The 23,692-nt window shown below is 41.6% G+C and overlaps 1 protein-coding gene across 42 annotated transcripts in view; it reads right to left on the bottom strand.

Moving 5' to 3' along the window:
• CLASP2 (cytoplasmic linker associated protein 2) overlaps window positions 1-23,692 on the bottom strand; it is a 193,847-nt gene that overhangs the window by 55,254 nt on the left and 114,901 nt on the right. For 16 of the 42 annotated variants that reach the window (XM_053263359.1, XM_053263370.1, XM_053263362.1 and 13 more), the window contains 5 exons: window positions 19,680-19,703; window positions 14,894-14,911; window positions 12,968-13,069; window positions 2,577-2,747; window positions 1,478-1,585 (listed from right to left, as the gene is read on the bottom strand). In XM_053263359.1, the coding sequence (XP_053119334.1) occupies window positions 1,478-1,585; window positions 2,577-2,747; window positions 12,968-13,069; window positions 14,894-14,911; window positions 19,680-19,703 (423 nt within the window). Of the gene's footprint in view, window positions 1-1,477; window positions 1,586-2,576; window positions 2,748-12,799; window positions 12,827-12,967; window positions 13,070-14,893; window positions 14,912-19,679; window positions 19,704-23,692 lie in introns of all 42 variants that reach the window. The other 26 variants (XM_053263355.1, XM_053263378.1, XM_053263356.1 and 23 more) reach the window with 6 other exon arrangements.

The following is a 23,692-nucleotide window of genomic DNA, read 5'->3' as shown; positions in this document are numbered from 1 at the left end:
CTGCCCATTTGGTGCGATGGCTGGCCGCAGCAGCGGTGCCTCCTGAGGCAACCTTGCTAGCAGCTGCCACAAACAGTGGCAAGTGCCCCTGCTCCTCTCTGGTGGCGGCGGCCACGGTTGTGGGGCTCTTTGTGCAGTGGGCGTAATGCGCCCTCTCCACCCTCCCTCCCTCCAGCCTGCTCTGGCCTGGCCTGGTTCCTCCAGCACTGAAGCGGCGCTTGCCTGCCAGGCACAGGCACACAGTCAACGACAAGATATGCTTTGACAAGGAGTGCCAGTTCCTGCACCAGTACTTCTCACGTAGCACTCAAACTTTGTTAGTCTAGATGTTAGCCAGTGGTCATTTTATTGCCTAAAAGGCAAAAATACATTTTAAAGCCATTATCCACCTTTGTAGGGCCATTATGTACATTTTAACTAGTTGGCTCACATATTTCATAATCCACCATAGAGCCAAGCAATATGCACCCACACTGCTGTGATTTACTCAAAGGCACGCCTGCACTGACTACAGTGTGGCAGAGCTCCTTCATGCCTACTACATATTGAGAATGATGGGAGCAGCATCTGAACAGCAATGATGCAATGCACCGTAGGCACAAAAGAGCCCACCTCTGCAACTAGTGTGGGCATGTTTTTGAATAGATCGCAGCAGAGTGGGTACATATTGCTTGGTTCTATAATGGACTGTGCAGCATGCAAACTGTTATTTATAAAAACTACTACATTTGATTATAGCGGAATAATTGGTTGTTTTATTTATAATCCATTTAACCGGATTGTGAACCCTCTGGTTTTGTAAGTTTGTAAGTCCTTTGAAACTTCATTGCAACTGCTATGCTACAGAATTATTAATTGCATTTTGATTTTTATACTCAATGATTATCCATACCATAGAGAAATATCAAATACCTAGAATTGTAAAAGAAAAAGCTAATAAACGTAACCAACAACAAATCTAGAATCTCAAAAGACAAATTTTATCATCATTTTTCAAAGCGAATTACGTTTGCAGCCCCAGGTGCAATCCAGAGGTGAGTGCCTGTAACCAGAGTTACTTTAGAGAGTGTTTCCCCATAAGACGATGGCCCTAGAGAACTCCCAAGTTGCTTTTTGAACTCCAGTTTGGTGCAAAGCTTCCAGATAGAATAACTGAAAAACAACATGTGTACACTGAAGTTGGTTTCGCTTTTAGAAAAAATTCATTAGGAAGCACGTATATTGGAGAGATTGCCGATAGTCACATGTAAAACAACTTTGGGTTGCTGTGCATACGCTTCTGGATTGTGCCATCACTCTAGAATTACATAGGACATTCTTAAGTTCCTCACACGGATAAAATCTTCAGCCAAAGTAAATAGGATTTGGGGCTCATAGGCAGAGAAACATTTACTTGTTAAATGCCAAGATTTTATTTAGCTTATATTAGCAAATAGGGCAAACACAGCCATGCAGAACAAGCTGTCCATGTACTTACCAAGGGGTGCAAAAGAGCGGACAGGGCTTGTATCCCTGCTACTTTCACGGCTGGCTTCCCGACTGCACCCCTGACTCACACTAGGTCGAGGAATACGACTACCTCGTGCTAGTATGATTCAGGGTACAGACCAACAGCAGCAGAGAAAGGGAGAAGACATAGGAAAAAGTTGAGATTTTAATGCAGTCCTACTGTTTACCTTTCATACAAGACTGTGCATTTCTAAAATATAAATGTCATCTTTATTAATTCTGTATTAAGAATATGTTTTCTTCCCTATACTGAACTAAAGAGGGCACAAATACTCCCTCAGAAACATTTCTTTATCTAAACTAATGTCAATTTGGAATGCTCAAGTATGAATGAAAATTAGAAGAGATTCTGACAGATAGTAGATATCAAGTTATATGAAATTATGCAGTTATGTTGCATATAATAGCTTAGGATTCAAGCTGACAATGGTTGTGCACTTATCCATCATAGCAACAGGTAGAGATTTTACAGAGCAAGCGAAAAGACAGCAGTATGGTACATTTTAAGACAGCTGAAACATGTATTTCAGATTAAAAAGGAGGCATTAATATACACTACAGACTTGTTCACATGTAGACAAGGCAGCAAAGTACTGTTTTTTTAAAAAACCAGGTTACATTTTTCACACAGCCTGTGTTTTAGGATGTTTTCCATGTACAACTAAAATATGAAGTGTGGATACAACAAACTCATGTTTTCAAACATTTATCATTCAGTTATGCCAAGGCACAGGGATGGATGGAACCTTGCCACACACAACAACAAACCTGAGTTTGTCACCACACAATGTGTGGGCAGCCTTAAGTTGAGAGATCATTACTCCATATTTAAGTGTACTTGCTATATTGATTGATTATACTTACTGAACTTAAGCTAAATAATAGTAAGGTACAGGCTTACTGTGCTCCAATGAACACATTACAAATCTCAAGATTTAGTAGGCCCAAGGGTACAGCATATTAGGTATACATTCACCGAATCTGGACTCAGTCATCAGGTGGAGGAGAGAGCAATGTCTAGAAGCAGTATCCTGAACAGAAGCCTATGACTACTTAGAATGCCTTACCAACTGACAGTCTTGAAGGGCTGGCCTCTCTGCTGCAGCCTTGGCTTCGAGGAATCTTGCTGCGTTTCTGGGCTGTTGCAGGACTGACTAGCACTCTCTGAACCCCTATGTTCATTGTTGAGAGTGTAGTTGTAGTCAAAACTCTCCCAGGAGAACCAGACCGGCTGCCAGCTAAAGGAAAGTAAATAGGAATAAGCTACATGTTACAATACAAACAAGTAAGAATCCATTTTTAAAAGAAATTGAAGATAAATAATGAGACTGCTATGGTAACTAAAATGATTTGAGCAGTTATTTGGAAAAAAAATCTGAAGATGGTAAACAACTTTGGATCTGAAAAATCAAAAATGGTATACACACAAAGTTTTCTCAGTTCAGGCTGAGATATACTCTTAATATTTGTGCCTACTTAAACACATATTCAAGTATGACGAACTCTTTTTTCAAAAGTTAAAAAATACCAATATGAAGCCAGTACCTCAGGCTAGAAACTATGTGTAGGACTCTGGATACTCCAGAGACATTCCTGGAAAAACCCATTTGTTTTGCATAATGTTCCAGCATTAACTAGGCTGGTGTGATGAACCCTATATTACTAGCGGGTTCTGACATTCCACTTCCAAAAGCAATCCTCTGTGCTACCCAACAAGCCACTCCTGACGCTTGGGGAACAGCCTCTGATGCCTGCAAGGAAATGTGGTTTGGAAACAACACACCACAGGATTTGCACTCACCTAAAGGTACTCTATAAAATTACGACCAATTACTAAATTCTATTTGACACTCAGTTTTGCATGTTAGAACTGGATATAAAATCAAGTTTCATGTTTCTAGCGTATGTATCTACACTAAGAAAATAGACACAACCTATTTTCAAATCTCAAATTCTCAGCTTACAAACTGTTGTCTTTCTTGAGCTCCACTCTAAATAAAACCACACTTGAAAAGTGACAAAAGCGAATTGAAAGACATTTAAACTAACATTGTGAGCTCACAGGAATGCATTTATAGCATAACAACCATTTTAAAAACAAGCTGGTTACTGGCTTTCCATGCAACTTTATGATATATGAAGTTTATTAGCACTTGCTCAGCCTAACATTACCAAGGCCCTCTCACCCAAACAGACAGATAAAAATATCCCCACAAATTTAAGCAATGTATCCCATTAACAAATATGGAAGAAAAAAATGTCTGAAACAAGATCAGCATGGAGGAAAGTGAGACGAGAATACGCTCCATGCAAGTGCTATGTGGGTCGTTGTTTGCCTTAACATATAATATGCTTAGACAGTAGAACAGCATTTTCCAAACTGAGTGCTGGGTCACACTAGTTTGTAGTATGGAACCTGCTTGAGGGTAGTGAGAAATTTAAATGTAATAACTAAAGGCTCCTATGAGCCCAAACCATCTATCCATTGAGGTCACCGGCTGCATCTTTGCATAATTCACTCTTCTGGCCTTGCTGCTTCTCTGCAATGGAAAGGAGTCAACCAGCCCTGATGCAGAGATGCAGCAAAATTATCTGACTTCAGAGGAGATGTCTTGTGCCATTTATACAAGAGTTTCTGTTCTGGGTTTTCCCATTTCCCATCAGGAGGCACGTTCAGAATGACATAGAGGAAGATAAGACGTGCATTCCTCCCTGAGGCCAAAGCACCCATCCACCCAAGGTATTTCTTACTCCTTCACAAACTCTAAAAGGTAATCTTTTCACTCTTCTAAAAAGGTAAGAGTGAAGCATGTCCCCAAATTTAATTCAGGAACAAAAGTGTGCCTCAGCTCTCAGAACTCTGGGAAACACTGTAGCAGAATGCTGACTTCTAGTCAGGAGTCTATTCAGCAAAAATGATGTATACCAAAATAAGCACACATCTATAATGTGCACATTCTTTTAACAGCAAAAATAAATGAATCAATTTTGGGTCTCTGCACATAGGCCACTTTAAGTGATTACAAAATGGTCAAAACTTGTTTCCTTCTTCTAAGAGCAAATATAAAATCTCTGAAGGAGGTTGCAACACTGCATTGTCCACACACTTTCACACCTATTTATTTCAGGTTAACTCTCAAATCTGTTTTCATTATAGAAAGTGGATGTTTGTTTTAAAGTGTGTGGATTTTTTAAAATGAAAGCTGAGATTTTTAGGATACTGAGTTTTAAGTTCAATGTCAAATTCTATGGAGCAAATTATAAAATTACAGCTTGTTTGCAGTGTTATACATCTCTGTACCAGAAAAATAATGAGAACTCCATGAAGGTTATCATGTCTGAGGAGCATACCCTCTGTTTTAATGAATATACAACAACATGACAGCATATGTGATTTACACAACTTTTGTCCTTTTAATATGGGACATTTGTAATGGCTGAAGAAGTCTTCTGAGTGCAAAGCAATGATCATTGCAGCGTTTTCTCTGTAGGAAGTTTGGAACCACTTCAAGAAGTTGTGGTGTTACAAAGTATGTCTCTAATCCCTGCTCTTGATGCTGCTTGCCTGCTCATTTCATTTGATAAGCCTAGACCTTTTGAGTGTCTGCATTGTTCATAATATTTGGGTTTTTTGAAGGCATATTTAATATATCTTTGATATGTTTAGATATGGAAGGTCCTGTTAGATATCAGACAACATAAGTGAACATATAATTGTTATTTTTCTTTCAATAAACTTGCTACTAGATTACCATTATCATCAGATTTTGGCAATGCTGGTGAAATGTGCTTCAGAAGCAGGAAGCTACCCTGAAATATCATTTGCACAAAAAACAGCAGAAGTTGAAAAAAGTTTACAACTTCCAGATAAGAATGTATTACACTACCATTCAACAGGAAAAAAATACGAAAGATTATTTCTGCTGAATAGACTCCTGTTGTGATGGATGGTCAAACAACGATGTACACAAAATCTGAAAAGCCTTACCACCAGACTGTGGGTTAGCAGACTGTGATCCTGAACAAGTGTAAAGGCAGGAATAGGGTAAGGGTTTAAAATCCATGAAGAGGGAGGGAGCAGAGCAGATTAAAAATGGATGCCAAATGGAAATAAAAAAGCTTTAATCAGTTCACATAAAAGGGGAAAATGCCATAAGAGGGTTAGCGCTAAAAGCAGTGCATTTTAGTAGCCTCCACAGGGCTCGGATGTTCATCTATAAAGCAGACAAAACAGAAGCTGCACGATTACAGTTCTTCAGCTCTTGAACGAAGAACGGCATAGCAATGAACTGAACTGCAACACTGGATCAAGGTTTCATGAAATCTTCAAATTAAATTGCAAATGCAAGATTTAATAGTAACAACTTGTTCAATCTAGATAAATCTTTTGCCATGTAAATTACTTTGAGACATATACATATGCATAATAAAATAATGAAAGGAAAGGAAACTGGTGGTAGTGTGGCGAGAGGGAAAAGGATACAGAGCATTTGTATCCGTCATGCACATAGAAATTTTAAAGAAATAATTCAAGATGACTGCCCAACTACAATTATTTCAAGTAAGCCTTATAAGTCTATATATACTGGCTGTGTTTTTGGTACATTGTGCTTGGAAAGACCACCAGAGATGACATATACTACCACACTTATTTAGCATTGGTTTCCACGTACTCTTCATGAAAGCAGTTTTCAAGAAAAACATGTAGATTCAGATAAAACAATTCTGTGAAAGGAACTTCAACAATGTTCTCTGTGCACCCACAAGTTAGTTCCCATTCACCAATTCAAAGACTCAAAGAATGAATGGAGGCGCTACCATGCTACTGCAGATGCTCTTCATACTGAATGTATGAATTGGGGTCAATAGGATACAAATATAGAGAGTGTGAAAATATGTTTATGCCAATAGCTTCCAAACTTATGTTCAGTGAACATTTCCATTTTTCCTTGTCTACTAAGGAAGAACTACATACAAAAGAATCTGGAATATGTTCAGAATGCACACTCAATTCACACAGGTACTGATCAGGTCTTTTAGAACCAATGCTCCACATGAAGATGCATGTTATCACTCCTATAGTGGCTGTACACTGCAGGGGAAGACTGGTAGTGGTGGCCAATAGTCCCAGGGAAGTTGGTCCATCATCACTAAAGAATCTTGATAAACTTCCAAAGAATGCCAGGGATCCCCTAACACAGTCGGAAAACCAGTGGTTCGTGCACACAGCCTATTACACCCTTTGCTGCCACAGATCTGTGTAATAACGAAAAGTTCTGAAAGGAAAAATACACATAAATGCTCCTTGCCTGCCAAATGTTTCACTGCTTTACTCACTTGAGGTAGGAATTATATCGATTGCTGAACTCTCAATTGCAATAGAACTCCATGGCTAAACGCCATCCCAAAAAAAAGCTTTCAGTACCCTCAGAATTCATTAATTCCAGTGGGAAAAACTTAGGGGTCATGCTTTCTCTCAGTTATCCATTAACAAGCATTTCTCAGAAAATTCATGCATATAATTTCAGAAGCAACAGCCTGAAATTCTAAAAATTTTCATTTAGGATAATTTCATTTAGGATTTAGTCTTTATAGAAGGCAATGTGGAAAATAAAATTGAATTTTCAAGCAACTTCCTATTTTGCAGCTACTGTACTTGCATCAAATTACAACCCCATTTTAAATGCCAACGTTCTTAAAATACTATTAACTTTGCACAAGTTACCAGTTGCATGGGAGCGGGCTTGTCTGTGGGCTTCCCAGAGGCATTTGGTGGGCCACTGTGTGGAATAGGATACTGGACTAGACAGGTCTGATCCAGCAGGGGGGTTCTTATGTTCTTGCAAGACAGTTAGGACATTAAAAGGTATTTTACTCTTTTAATGTCCTAGCAATAGGACATGATTTTTACTTAACTATTTTATTACTTATACATATACCAGAAGAGCAGTCACACACAAGTCTACAGTCACAAGAGATCAGTAAGTGATATGGGACTCTGATTGTGACATACAGGCAGACCTCGTTATCCAGGGGGTCAGGTTCTGGCCCACCACTGCGGATAGCAAAACTGCGGATGATGGGACATTAAGTCAATGAAAATATGGGGGTTAGGTTCCAAAATGCCAGAAGGGGGACAAAAGAAGAAAAGGAGCCCTGGCCTCCCCCCGCCCCCGCAAACATGACATCCAGCACTGGGCTCTCTCCCACAGCGGGAGGAAGAGAAGCAGAGAAGGAGAAGTTAGGGTTTCTTCTCAGTGCTGGCCTTTCTCCCTGCCAAGGCAGAGCAGATGTGACATTCCACCATAGAGTGGGGGCTGCCAAAAGCCCAATCACTGGCCTCTGCTCATGCACTCCTTGAGTGTTGGCCTCTCTCCCCACAGTGTGGGTCAGTGAGAACGTAACAATTCAGTGGACTGGGGAAGCACCTGAGGCAGGGCAGGGCCCGCATGAGTGAGATTGTCCTTGGAAAACTGGCCCTCATCACTGACTGGCCAAGGCTTTCTTATATACCATCCAAGGCTTCTCAGAAGACCCGGAATCTGTCCAAATCCTGCACTTACGTTGACCTCAAGGGTGGCGGGTGGGGGGCGGAATAAGGACGCCCTGGCCGGTCAGTGATTAGGGCCAGTCTGAGCAAGACCTTGCTTATGCCAGCCCTGGCCTGCTTCTGGCAGCCTCTTGGTCTGAGGGGATGTCGTGTTCTTGCTGACCCCCACTGTGGGGAGAGAGGCCAGCACTCAGGGAGTGTGTGAGCGATAACCAATCAGCCCTCTGGCAGGCCCCGCTTTACAGGGGGTGTTTTATTTATTTATTTGATTTCGATTTCCATACTGCCTTTCCAAAAATGGCTCAGGGAATTATTTCACAGAGAAATAATAAATAAATAAGATGGATCCCTGTCCCCAAAGGGCTCACGATTTAAAAAGAAACATAAGATATACACCAGCAACAGTCACTGGAGATACTGTGCTGGGGGTAGATAGGACCAGTTACTCTCCCCCTACTAAATAAAGAGAATCACCACGTTAAAAGGTGCCTCTTTGCCAAGTTAGCAGGGGACTAACTTGCATTTGCACCACTCTGGCAGGGAGAAAGACCAGTGCTGACTGAGGAGAAACCCTGCTGTGGGCAACAGAATCCAATGCAAAATCACCTCAGCCTGTCTTAGAGGGAAGGCAGTCTCATATGGAGTCTGGTAGTTCTTCAGTCAACCCAAACCCAAACAGTTTAGTGCATTAAAGGTCAACACCAGTGCATTTAATTGCCTGGAAGCACACTGTGAGCCTGCGCAATTCACACAATATTGGTGTAATGTGTTGTGCAAAATGGGCTATCCGGTCATTGCATTCTGCACTAGCTACAACTTCCAAATACTCTTCAGGGACAACCACAAGTAAAGCATGTTGCTGTAATCAAGTCTGCATGTCACCAAGGCATGTTTTATGGTTAGTTCTACTTTCTCCAGAGAGAGCTGAAGCTGTCACACAAGCTGAACTGTGCAAAGGTGCCATGAACAATTGGGTGACTCATTTTAGTGATCTTTATAATCTCGGGGAGTTCGCTTCAGCTTCTGGTAAGTTGGACTTTAGCTCTGTTCTGGGATGGCCAGCAGTTATGGTATTGGAGATGGAAAAATTAATAGGTGAAATGAAAACTGGTAAGGTCCGAGGATCTGATGGTATTAACCCTGAGGCTATTAAATTGGATACTGAATGGTGGGATCCTGTGTTGGCCAGGCTTTTCACCTATATAGACTCCACTGGACAAATTCCGAAAGAGTGGAGTATGACTGTTATAGTGCCAATTTATAAGAAAGGGGAAAGAAATTTCCCCTCAAACTATAGGCCTATTTCACTGTTAAGTGTAGTCAGCAAGCTGTATGCTAGGCACCTTTTAGCCAAACTCCATGCCTGGATGGAGGATGAGAGTGTTTTGCGGGATGAGCAGACCGGGTTTAGAACTGGATGATCTACCATTGATCAGGTCTTTATCCTCTGTCATCTGATTGGAAAAGATGGAGATAAGCCTGGGTCGGCTTTGTATGCGGCTTTCATTGATTTTAAATCGGAGTTCGGCTCTATATCTAGAGGACTGCTTTGGGAAAAGCTAGCTCAAACGAACATCGATAAGCGGCTTCTTTTCTTAATGCAACAGCTTCATGCAGGCTCGAATATCAGGGTTAGATGTCATCCTAAAGAGGAGCTTTCACAACCTATATCTACCTATAAAGGAATGAGGCAGGAATGTATCCTTGCCCCCTCGCATTTCAATTTATATCTCAATAACTTGGCCCCTTGTTTACCCAATTCTAGCCTACATTCGCCATCTTCAGCAGGTGTGTGTATTCCTCTTCTTCTTTATGCAGATGCTGCTGCTATTTTAGTTAGGATTTCGGTGGGCCTGAGGCGAGCCTTGAAAAGATTGGCCCTCTATTGTAGAGCCAATTATCTTTTGATCAATTACTCGAAATCCAAAGTAATGATTTTTGCAAGGAGACCTAGGCAGTTAAGATGGACGATTGAGGATCAACAGTTAGAACAGGTCTATACCTATAGATATTTAGGTGTGACCCTGCAAGCAACAGGTTCATGGAAGGTGCATATAGATCAAGTTATTCTTACGGCACAAGAAGTTCTCTGGCTATCCAGAGATTTTTCTATTCTAAAGGAGGTGAGATCATTTTGGCTGCCTTGAAACTATTTGTGGCCAAAGTTAGGAGCCAGCTATTATATGGGGCGCAACTTGGTCCTTTTCCTTCATACAAGTCTATGGATGTGATTCAAAATGACTTCCTTAGGGCTCTACTTAGAGTACCAATGTATTATTAAGGTTTGAGTTGGGTGTTTTGAAGATCTGGGTCTGGGCCTGGTTGTCTATTTTGATTTATTAGCTTAAAGTCAGACCCCGCCCCCCCACTATTGGAACTGGAGCGTGTAGGCCCACTGGGAAGACACATGTGGACATCTGGGAACTGTAGTTACTCTCAGTGTAATCCCTATGGGGAAATCCCATTTGCAGCCCACCCTGTGCTGTCTAGTTCACATAGAAGAGCCTCCCCAGCACAAGAAATGAGAGAAATTGCACGGAGATGGATGCAGTGCAAGTGGCAACCTTTGTGTGGCAAGGGAGGGGGGGCCGGGTGGGTTGCTATAAATTCATCAGTATCAGAGTGCCTGATAACAACACTCTGATAACAAGCCCTCGAACCCTCAGAACAACTTCTGGCTGACACTGAACAGATGTAATCGTGGCAGAGAAGTAGGATTTCCTCACTGTCAACACTGCATGGGCCCTAAAATAGGCTCTAGCTCATGTTTGTTAATCATTAAGAGGTCTGTGGTAAATTTGCCCCGTTCCACAGAAAACCATCGAGCTGCCTTGGCCTTATAGGTCTTTGTTATTTAAAAAAATGACATCAGTCTAAATCAGAATATGCTTATTTAGGTTCCCTGACAAATAATTTATCCCACTTGCTCTTTCAACATTTTTCTTCTGCAACTAGGAGAACTTAGAATTATATTCTAATTGGTGATATTTACCCTTTTCTCCTTAACAACAAGTTTCTATGCTGAGAAAAACTGCCTTTGATGAGATATTTAGCCATGGATCTTATGGTATTCTTCATTTGTATATATTCCACAGATATAAACCCCACAAAAGACATTTCCCCTATATATAATTTGCAATGTGGGGAATAATCTCATTGAACTACCCGCCTGTATCCCTAGTGGCACTGGGAAGATGGATTGGATAAGGGAACACACACTCCACAACAATTAGCTCCCACACCCACCTATTACTTGACCAATGTCATCATACAAGTGCCATTATATGAAGAATTTGTAGAGTGCTTCATTAGATTTTTGATACGATGTGGGCCAAACCTATCTTCCCCATGGTGCATTTTTCACTTTGTTCTTCCCGCCTCTCAATCATTTTTTCTGATTGTACTACTGTTTGCACCTATATCCATTCTATATCCTTCTATATCAGATACTGGCAAAAATAAGCATGTCTCCTGTACACATACAGGAGAACATTGTTAATTGTGGACGAACCATCCGTGGTTGGGTAATGGACACCCGACCTCAGTATACGTGGGGAAAAACAGGCAAAAAAGGGATAAATTGGCTTCTGTGGGTTGGAAGTGACTGAAAATGATCTCGGAGGTCATTTCTGGCTGCCATTTTGAATTCAGGAGCCATGTTATGGCTCATTTGGTGTGGGGGGGAGGCAAAACCCGCAAATTTTGGCTGAATTTCGGTGATGCTTGGATTTGTAGAGAGCATCATTGGTCTCCTGAAGGACAGTAGAGTATGGTAAGGCACTTTATTTGTCCCATTTTCTCTTTTTTGGGTGTTTTCCCCCAAATTCAGGAAGCTAACCAGCCCCCTATTTACACTGACTTTAAAGCCCTATTATCTGTGGATTCACTATCTCCACCCCAACACCCCTGCAGAACAGAACCCCCACAAATAATGGGGTTCTCCTGTATAACCACCATTCCTTTTGGTGGAGGAAAAGCAATTGTAATAAGCCCTTGCTTTCTTCCCAATTAACAACCTCTGGTCCCAAAGTGATAGTCAAATAGTGGAATAAGGAGATGGTGGTGTTATGACAACTAAGGGAATGAGAGACATTTTGATACTGAGTTGAGATACATGCTATACTACTGCTCTTTGATAAACAATATATATTGTTTAAATGCAAACTATTAACAAATGATCACATTTAAAGCTACATGAGTGGTATCCATAAGTTATTTCCAAGTGAAAATGGCAGAAAGTCAGAACATGCCTAAACAAAGTACTATATAGATGACCCTGACTAATAATTAAAATACAATCCGTTTATTTCTCTCATCTTATATGGTGCCAATGCATTGTATTTTCACATACTACACTGAACTATATATAAAGCAAAGGAATTGTACTGCAGATTTGGAAAGTACTCCAATAACTGAACTGCAGCTTTACATTTTTGTTTGTTAAAACGTTTCAGAATGTTGAAATCAACCATTATTCTTAAGATTATCAAATGGTTACATGGACACTTTCTTCATCCATTATTTTATTCCCTTCAATTACTTCTGGGTTTTACAGTGCTGAGGAGTCTGTGTGCTCCACACTGTCTGAAGGCAGGAGTTATTTATTCTTTTGCTTCTTGAAAATGGCAACTTTTCACGTTAAGTTTATATCTTGCTCAAAGTAACACCACACCATCTATAAAAGACTTCAAAAGCATGCAGACTACTGACCCAAAACACTGAAACACTGAAAAAAAATACCTTCATTTTTGTCTGGCGATGATGAACCTATGGCACAGAACAACAACTCAGTATGTAGTGTTTTTCTTAAAAATATATATTTTGACCAATTCCTTTGGTCAATGATTGTATTCTGTGTGTAGGGCTTAATGTTATTTCAAGGGTAAGGTGGCACATAGTAATACATACGCTGAGATTGAGACACAACTTTTGTTCGACTACGGCCTCTGGAATCTGTCTTTGAGTTCCCAATGCCAATAGAGGGGGTTGAAAGCTTGGTTCGCACACGTCCTATAATATTTAAAAAAAGAAAGCCACACAAATTAGAGGAGTCACTCAACAAATACACAGAGAAAGCACTAAAGTAAGCAGAATAAACTGCAAATCAAGTTGTTGCTTTAATCAAGTACTACCAACTTCCAATTAGAGATTAAAATGCAGAAGACTAATGTTAGATTCTTATTGGCTGAATGCAAATATATCCGGAAGGAATCTGCACCACAGCTTTCCAACAGGACAGAGGTAACATTACAGAATACTAATTGTAATAAGAATACAAGAATGAGTTTTAAAACCAGTCTTGCATTCAGTTCAAAATTTTGACAGCCTACCACCAATACCTATTATCTAAGTATTAAAGCATAGTTTGAGTAGAAGGAACTACTATTAGTTAAAGCAGCATAGTTTAAGTAGTGGCAAGTTATTATTGCTCACAATGAACTGATTTTAGGTCCATTACTTTAATCTGTGAGAAATCAATATGATAGAGGTCTTAATTCCTTTTCTGGTTTAAATAGTTATTCCACAACAGGCAGCTTAGAGCTCAAATCTCTAGACACAGTTGGCAGCAGTCTACTATATCAATGGTTTCCATTACAGCTTTGATATGGATTAATTCAAAATTTCCTATTTTTTTGTGCTTTGTTAGATATATAACAAAATTATGTGTGCGCACAATTTTTTGTTTATTTAATTATTGTACAAGGAGAAACAGGATAACTTATTTTATCAGAAGTTGTATATGCAAGTCTATTGGAAACAAAACAAAGATCTACCTATCCTCCACATTCAGTCCAAATGCATATTCCTCTTCTCTCCAAGAACTAAAAATCAAACATTTCTGAATCTATTCAGAAGTTTTCCACTGTAGAGAAGCATTAAGCAGGATGCATTACAAGTAAGTTTAAAGTAAAAGAGTGAAAATTCTGCATAAAATCTCATTACTCCAGCATTTAATGCCAGTCTTTCAAATGTTCAGACTGGCTGAAGATTAAAATAAAATGCTGAACAAAATTAAATAGCCCAATACAGTTCAGCATACAGAGTTGTTAGATATAGTTCAGACTCTTTAGGCTTCCTACAGAAGGGTTTATTCACCCAAGTAAAGAAGAAAGTCCCCAGATGCAAGTCTATGAGAAGAGAGTCAGCATAAGAAATTATTCAGTCAGTTATTAAAAAGCAATGTTATCAGTGAACATTTATTATGTACAGATGGGTTTGGCAAAACCTAACACAATCAAACCCATGCAACAGTATTTCCTCCATCCACTGTAATGGGTGTGCAATTGCATCAAGACCTTTGACCTGTTAAGGGCAGGAATACAGAGTGCCACCATTTTCTTATTCTAAGTAATTACACAGGCACAATCCCGCTTCTACTCCAACACATAAATCCACATGGCAACTATTCAGATTTTTATCTGAAATCTAGAAGTTTTTTCGTTAGTGCTAGTTAATACTTGAATGTCAGGAGAAACTGTCCTGATAAATAGTAGCACCTGCTTCCCAAAAGCATGAGAACATCTGTCTAGCATTTTGTAATCTCCATTGATAACTTGACCAAAAAAAAAAAAAAAAAAAAGCTTGCATGTATAAAATAAAATGGGAATCAATGCCTGTTTATTGCAAATGGTTACTTGGAACAAAAATACATAAATTATTTTGCGAAGAAATATACAGCAATAGCAAAACATTAGGTAAGCAAACTAATAAATTAACCCCAAGGACCACATAAATGACTGCACACTCTGTTGTACAAGACTATTGCTCATGATGATGATGATGGAAATAGAAGATGGAAGCATTTAGTTTTTAGCAGAAGATTCATGTTCTTACCATCTTCAGAAGCTGTTCCTAAATGGGGAAAGATATTAATACAATGATATTCCAACAAAACATCTTCACTGGGTGTTTTTTCCCCTTTTCCTTTTTTTAAAAGAAGTAATCATTCTTAGGAAGCCAAATTGCATTAAAAAAAGTATATTATGCAAAAATGAAAACTGCTGCAGACTAGAATTCAATGAAATTATACCCCAAAATACAAAGTTACATTATCTTGTCAGATTAAAAAAAAATACAGTGTTGCACTTTCCACCAACTACTGTTATACCTAATTGGTTTCAACCAGATTTGGTTTCATGTGCAAAAGCACAAGAGCTATCTAATGTAGGGCAAAAGGTTCACAAGACTAAATTTTAAAAAAAGTTTCCAAACTGGCTTTCCTCTATTAGGAGGAAATGTAAAGCTATCGACATTGAATCTGGACATTTTCAAACCAAATTAATTATGAACCCACTATATTTTCCAAGCTCTAACAAAGAGTATGCAGCAAAAGACAGACACAAAGCTACTGAGGCTGATTCACAAAAGTTTTGTGACAAAAGGATTGGATTCAAATCCTTTTAGTGTAGGCAGGCCACCTCTTCTCCCCACTTCACAGGGAAAGACAACACCTCCAACTCCTTATTTCATATCATTTCCTAAACTAAGTAGAAAGGAGCACACAATTACTGGGAAAGAAATAAACAAGGTGACAGAGATGTACTTATTACTGGGAAAATCACTGGGTAGAATCCAGACTACTTCTCACTGAAATTAATAGGACTTAGGTTAGTCATCGCTCATTTATTTCAGTGGTGTTTAGTCATCATTAACTTAGTCTGGATAGTGCTCACTGTCCCTGTTTTGGTCTTATAGGGATGTCGCCTTAGTGGAGACTAAAAAGGATTGGGGGGGGCAGGGGCTGCGGAGGCCCTGGACCTTGGCCCCTAAGTCCAAGGGTAAGAGCGCCTCTGCCTGAAAAAAGGAAATCTTCGCTAGAAGTCACACTAGAAGTCTCTGACTGTGGAATGGATTCACCTTGTATCCAGTGCACATAAATCTAAATATGCTTTTAGTGCCTGAACATTGAAGCACCATGCAGTGCAAAGCCTGACATTTTACACACTGCAGTTGCTGAGAAATATTTTGAACTGTTAACATGCTGTCAACAAAGTTTTCAAGTACAATGTTTAGCCAAAAAAGATGAATATCATCTTTTGGCTTTTAATTCAGTGGGAGCAGGTCACTGTGGATTTGAAGGATATGATATGTATATAGCATTGTTCCCAACAGAATTCCGCTTGCTATCTTCCATGGACCAACAAGATGGAGAAAACAGGTGGGAAAGAGGCGCCTCCCTCTGTCTTTTAAAACAGCAAGGGATGGGCTATTGTAGTCTAAAAAATACAGCAGGCAGAAGAGAGCTTTCAGCAAAGATTATTATTGGCACGTGATGATGGGACCTTAGGAAGTGATCCTTTGAATTAGAACTGAGGATTACTACAAGTCCCTATTTGGATCTGTGAAAGGCTGGATGGTATGATGCAAGTTTGACCAAAGTTTACTGTTCACAGGTTAATTCAGCTGCCTCCCATTGGACAACAACAACTGAGTGAAGGAGTGGAGAAAAACAGGATGACAAATATGTGAACAATTTGCTCATTTGCATGCCCAGAACTGCCGAGAAAGATACGGCCGCCCAGACACAGGCGGCCACGTTGGCCAAATCGGCCCAAACAATTGTCGCCGCAGCCGCAGCCACCGCCCGCCCTCCCAGCTGCCCGAGTCCTCCTCACCCGCCCCCCCCATGATTAAGGGCCAAATCGGCCCAAACAATTGCCGCCACAGCCGCCCACCCAGCTGCCTGCGTCCTCCTCACCCCGTTAGGCCCGCGTCAGTCGGGCGATCAAAGACCATATTCTGAGAAGGAGAGAGGAGCTTGCAAACAGAGCTCCTCTCTGTGCAAAGCCTCTGCCCGAACTGCCGCTATGGACGCAAAGGACGCAACAGGCGTCCTTTGCGCCCAAAGCGCCAGTTCCGTCAGAGGAGCTCTGTTTGCGAGTTCCTCTCTCCTTCTCAGAATATGGTCTTTGATCGCCCGACTGATGTGGGCCGGGGTTGAGGAGGACTCAGACAGCTGGGAGGGCGGTCGGTCGGTCAGCGGCGGCCGCGGGAACTCCCAGGCAGAACTCTGGCGCTGGCCAGAGACGGAGGAAATGAGAGGTGGGGGGGGGGGGGAGAACGCTAGCACCCGTTATTGTAACGGGCTAAAAAACACTAGTATCTTATAACTAGAACCTTGTATTTTGCCCAGAAACTTATCAGTAGCCAGTGTAGCTCTTCAAACAGGAGTAATATGGTCTCTTCGAGATGACCCAGAGATCAACCTGGCGGCCGCATTCTACACCAATTGCAGTTTCCAGACGACATACAAAGGCAGCCCCACATAGAGTGCACTGCAGTAGTCAAGTCTGGAGGTTACCAGCATATGTACCACATTGTTCTGAGGTCGTTCATCTCAAGAAAAGGACGCAACTGCCATATCAGCTGAAGCTGATAGAAAGCACCTCTGGCCAATGCCTCAACCTGGGATACCAGGGAGAAATGTGGATCCAGAAGTATTCCCAAACTGTGCACCTGTTCCTTCTGGGGAAGTGTGACCCCATCCAGTATGGGCAGATCAAAATCATCTCCCGAGCTCTGACACTGAACAATAAGTACCTCCGTCTTATCTGGATTCAGTCCCCGTTTGTTATCCTTCATCCAGCCCATTACTGCCTCCAGGCAAGCATTAAGGGAGATTGTGTCTTCTAGGGATGTGCACAGAACCGATGGGGACGGGGTCCGGCTTGAGGGTGGATACCTTTAAGGACTGGGGAGCGTGCTCTTACCCCCCTGCCCCACCACTTCATTTCCCTCAGTGGTGCTGAGGTTAAAAGGGTCTGGCAGAGCAGCAGCATACTTCACTGCTGCCCCGTTGTCTCAGCAGACTGGAAGTCGAGCAGGCATGCCACTGCAGTGCTGGTGTGGTAAATGTGGCGGGGGGGAGAGCACCCTCCCCAGTCCTTAAAGGTATCCCCCCCCCCCGAACTGGACAAACCACCGATCTTTCAGAACTGTTCAGAGGCCCGTAAAAGGGCCTCTGAACAGGTTTGTGCACATCCTAGTGCCTTCTCCTGATGATGCTGGCATGGAAAAAATAGATTTGAGTGTCATCAGCATATTGATAACACCCTGCACTAAATCTCCTGATGATCTCTCCCAGCAGTTTCATGTAGACGTTAAAAAGCATTGGAAGCAGCATGGTGCCCTGGGAGATGCTTGAGCTGAGCACTCCATGATGTACAAATATAGGCCTATATTTTAAAATATTCAAAGTTTACTTCAAAAGAAACATGTAATGTGAGCATTTAAAGTCAGGGGTTCATAAATTTTTGTTGACCTTGATAGCCATGCCAACACTTATAGTCAGCAGGACCCTGCACCTCTCCCCATCTCCATATGGCCTCTGTACAAGAGCAGGAACAATACCTCGATTCCTGCCTTATCTCTATGTTTGGAATGCCCCCACAAAGGGCCTAATATTATTGCAGGGACAATCCCTACCCTTCATCTCAAACTCCAGATTTGGATCTGGGGAAGGAAACAGGGGGTGTCTTTGGTACTGGGCTACTGTGGTACTGTGTCTTTGGCTACTGGGCTACAGAGTGGCTAGGCAGCCAGCCAGTGCCCATCTGGCAACCATGGTCTCTCTCTTTTCAGAGCCAGCACCAAAGGAAAAATCAGGGTTTGTAACTCAGCAGCCAAGTACCAAAACAACCAGCAACACCACCCTCCCTACCATTTTGGAGCTGGAGAGAGCAGTGATCTTTCCTGTACTTGCAATGAGCTTCTGAGCACAGCACAACTACAAGGAAGACCCCTGTCCCTTCCCCATCCTCAAGACGAAGAGGTACACAGGGCTCATCTTGTCACACTTGTCATGGCAAGCGGAACTGTAATCTGCTGTTGTCGTTTGGCTTCAAATATAAACATTTAAGTAGTGTACCTTGAATTTGTTTTTTTAAAAATGAAAAACTCCTGTTTGAAAATACTCCAATAATCCATCTGAAAATAAGGGAATAACCAGTTGATTCCAAATCTACAGTAGGGTTTATGAGCCCATCCTCATCAGAAACAGCTCTTAATACCACTGAGCAAGCTACTTAAGATCATAAGAGCCCTGCTGTATCAGAATCAACACCCATCTCATCCAGCATCCTTCTTTCCAATACTCCAAACTTTTAGAAGTTAGGGAAACTTCAGAAACAGCCTTCAATGCAGTACCCAAAACTTCTGGGGGGTGGGAGACGACATGAGACATCCCCAATGCACACATGAAAACCTCTGTTTTCCTAAAATCACAGCCTAAAAGCTTTCAAGTGTAACAAACAAGATAACCAGTTACACAAGGCAGAATAATGAAAACCATTGTAACTGTATTGCTGCTGCTAATGGAAAATCTACAGAATGAAGACTCATTGTTCATTTGACTGCTGGTTGCTAAAATAAAAACACTGAGATTCGATTCGTTAAAATTAGCAACACTAGGCGTATTAATAGATCTACACTATACAAACATATTAAAAGTGAACAAACAGCCACAATTTAGACTTCAAAATTACTATGAAGTATGTTAGTGAAAAAAATGTAAACTCAGTTACAATTTAGATGAGTGTATTATACAAACATCAAACAGCTATGTAAATACAAATTGAAAGATTAATGGTTTTAGAAAACAGTAGACAAAACAGTGCCTTACCATCCATCTTGTCAGAAGTATCCTCTTTGTTGGAAGAGGAAGCAAAAAACAGGGAAAACTTAGTGTGTTAGATAAACACTATTGACACAAGAGCCATAAAACATTATTAAGGCATCTGTATGAATACAGACTGCAGACACTTGTACACATTGAATTCATGCACTGCCAACTCCAGCAGTTAGGAATTCTCAAATTAATATGTGCAAAGTCATAATGTGTCGTCAGAATAATCCCTGCTATAATTAAGAGCTTTTAAAGTATTTTCCAAGTTTGTGCTGTTTCAGGTAAGAGAATGGCTTAATGCCAAACAGCCAACAGTGGCTCATGTTTATAGTGTTAACTAAATAATTTCTGCCATAATTTGGTTGAGATCATGAAGACCTGAAAAGAGAAGGAAGGAAGAAAGGTCCAGGAGAATAAAGATGGCAGAAGCAGGCATGTAGCTAGGGGAAAGTGGGCTCATGTTTGCCTCTCTCACTGGAGGCCCCTCGCACACCAGTCATGCCCCCTGTGTGTGATGTCCCTTGGAGCAAGGGAGAAAGCGAAGTAAACACCCAGCCAGCAATGAAGCAGTCTGGAAAATGAGCTCTGCAGGGCCGGGCTGGCCCTTCCAGGTGCTGATCATGTCCCCTGCGCGACATCATACACATGAGGTGTAGTCACCACCCAGAAGGGAGAGGAGAGCTGGTCTTGTGGTAGCAAGCATGACTTGTCCCCATAGCTAAGCAGGATCTGCCCTGGTTGCATATGAATGGGAGACTTGATGTGTGAGCACTGTAAGATATTCCCCCTCAGGGGATGAAGCCGCTCTGGGAAGAGCAGAAGGTTTCAAGTTTCCTTCTTCAAGATAGGCTTCTTCAAGATAGGGCTGAGAGAGATTCCTGCCTCCTGCAACCTTGGAGAAGCTGCTGCCAGTCTGTGAAGACAATACTGAACTAGACAGACCAATGGTCTGACTCAGTATATGGCAGTTTCCTATATTCCTAAGGGCCAGCTCAGCCTACAGAGCTCATTTCCCAGCTGACTTCCCTACTTGCTGGGTATTTTCTTTGTTCTCTCCCTCGGTCCAAGTGAGGGAGAGAACAGAATACCAAACAGACAATCAAGCCAGCTGGGAAATGAAACCACTGGAGCTCAGGGGGAGGAGTGAGGAGCAAGCCAGGTGACCCCCAAGCTGGGTGGCTCGAATTCTTTGAACCCATCCACCCAATTATAGCTCCACTCCTGGGCTTGAGAAAAGAAACAGTGCACACAGCATGTTATTTTATCTGTTAAAAAAATGATCAGTTCATTTGTAAGTATGAGTGCTTAGAGAAATTAAGAACTAGATTCTGGCTATTACTATAAATCACCAAAACACAAGACTATACCAAGTATCTTCTATTTAACTACGAGTTAGAATATATTTATAAAACATTCAGAACGTTGACATGCATCTTTTGCCTACTGATCCATTTGGAAATTCCTTTCCTAAAAACTGAATGCCCTATTTTATGTTTACCATGTTTTTCATGGCCCTGCCTACTTTCAAATTCCATTCACCAATGCAAACTATGGTTTTGTCACTGTAGGGTGAACAGACTCCAAGAAAATCAAGCAACCGAGAACTTCCAGAACATATTTTGGTTTCAGATGCTAGCTTGTTAACTACCCATGTAAGGACAAACTACAGTTCCCTGAGTTCCAACATAATGGCAAATTGTGACTTATTCAAAAGTGAAAGAGCAAAACCTTTGATCATCTCCCTGGGCCGACACGCACAAGGCCAGCAAGGAGGTATGCTGCCACCCCGCCAGACCCTTTTAAACACAACACCCTCTCTGCTCCTTAAAAAAGTAACAACACCCCCTGCAACCATCACATTGGCTGAAAAAGGTAAAAGCCATAAAAGGGCCTCCGAACCAGTTCGTGCACATCCCTAGAAGAAGTAGCAAATGAAAGGTTTTCACTCCATCTAAGGGGAATCTGGTGGAGACTAATGAGATAAACTTCTATTGCTACTTGTGGAATGCTCTCCCTAGAGAGAATGGTCTGGCATCAAGTTCTCTTTTCAACACAGGTGAAGATGTGTTTGTTTGCATTTAGACTTCATCTTGTTTGAACTGACATTTATACTGCTTTATTCGGATGGGACTGATTCAATCTAGTTTTGTTTATTGTAAGCTGCCTTGAGAGATTTTTAACTTGAAGGGCAGGACATAAAGCAACAACAGAAGCATGCTGCATACAGTACTACAAAGGATCAGTGGACTGGTCTCCCAATTTATTCCCCTGTCTCTCACTGAGTTCAATCCTCTCAAATGAATCTTTTGAAGAAATTTTGATTCTAGGCTGCCTTCTACATTAAATACCAGGATGATGTATTTTCATGCCTCCTGCATCTTTAATGTTGACTTTTACGGGCTGTGATGATCCCATGTGTGATCCTATCTGCTGTGGTATAAACAGAAGTGACTGGTTGGATGCGGACAAGGGGACAGGACAATTAGCAAATGTAATACAGAAGTAAATAGATGATTACATTAAGTAAGAAGCACCTAAGCAGAGTACCCCAGTGCTTCTCAGCAGAGGCAGAAGCCAAGGTAGAACAACTAGTCTGGTGACCAAGTGGCAAAGGTTTGTCCATTGATTAAAGGAACAGGTGAAAGTTGGAATTGCTAGGCTGGAGTGGCTTCTGAAGGCTGTACTGAAGTGAAACAGATTCTTTTTTAAAAATACAGCAGGCTAGTGTAGAACTGAAATTGATAACTGTAGCAGCCTTGCAAATAATTACTGGTGAGTGTACTGTATATATGTCACCCATCTCTTTCTTCTACAGGTCGAGTATCCCTTATCCGGACATCAAAATCTGGACCACCATGCCGTTAAAAAAAACAACACCCACCCCCACCGCCTCAGCTCACTTTTAAAATGTGGTCAAGCCGCCTTCCTCAGGGCCAGGGCCATCCCGCCGCCTCTCTCAGGGCCGCCTGCCGCCGCATCCTCCTTGCCGCCACTATTGTTTTTTGCCCCCTGCTGCCGCCATTGTTTTTGCCCCCTCAGCCCCACCGCCATTGTTTTCACCATCCGCTGCTGCCTGCCTCCTCCGCTCCCCTCCTCGCTGCCCCCATTGTTTTTCCCGCTGGAAGTCTCGTGCGCTCTCGCAAGAGTTCCGCCTCACTGTACTGTTTATGGACAATTCCGAAATCTGGAAAAGTCCAAAATCCAGAACACTGCTGGTCCCAAGCAGTCCGGATAAGCGATACTCGACCTGTAGTACCACTTAAAGCAAAACGAGACCCAAAACACAACACACTGCCTGGCATAACAGTGGCTTTCCTGCTCAGGCTAGATGCCAAGCTTGGCATCGAGAGTGAGAGTGCTATGTAGGCTGCTATTTGGTGCTTGTCCAGGACCAGATGAGTGGCAAATTACAAAGCTATACTACAGGAAGTGTCAAAGTCTTTTCCTCCTACGTATTTTGCATACATTTGTAAATATTTGTAATCTTCAGTTTGTGTGTGTGTCATCATAGCTTTGGAAAACATTTATAGCCCTTCAATAATTATGTTCAACACAACTTTGCTATAGAAGCATATTTCCCTATTTAGTAGAAGAACAACAGAACCTTCCCTGTTAGCCAAGGGAGAATGAGTTTGAATTTAAACAGTTAGTCACATGTTAAGTTCTCAGAAGTTCTTCATCTTCTTTGCCGCTTTCTGTTCTCCATTATTACTACAATTAAGATGAGGCTTTCAAATAAATTCTTAAGCAAGAGACTGAACTTGAAATTTTCCCTACAAATAAGAAAAGGGAGACACACAAATAAGCAGGAGCTCTGGCACAGTGGGGAAGTAACTTGCAAAGGGAGCAAGAGGTTGCCGGTTTGAATCCCTGCTGGTATGTTTCTCAGACGAAGGGAAACACCTATATCGGGCAGCAGCAATATAGGAAGATGATGAAAGGCATCGTCTCATACAGCATGGGAGATGGGAATGGTAAACCCCTCTTGTATTCTACCAAAGAAAACCGCA

The sequence above is a fragment of the Hemicordylus capensis genome, chromosome 6 (genome assembly GCF_027244095.1).
Source record: "Hemicordylus capensis ecotype Gifberg chromosome 6, rHemCap1.1.pri, whole genome shotgun sequence".
Lineage (NCBI taxonomy): Eukaryota > Metazoa > Chordata > Lepidosauria > Squamata > Cordylidae > Hemicordylus > Hemicordylus capensis.
This window is presented reverse-complemented; position numbering and strand designations above follow the sequence as displayed.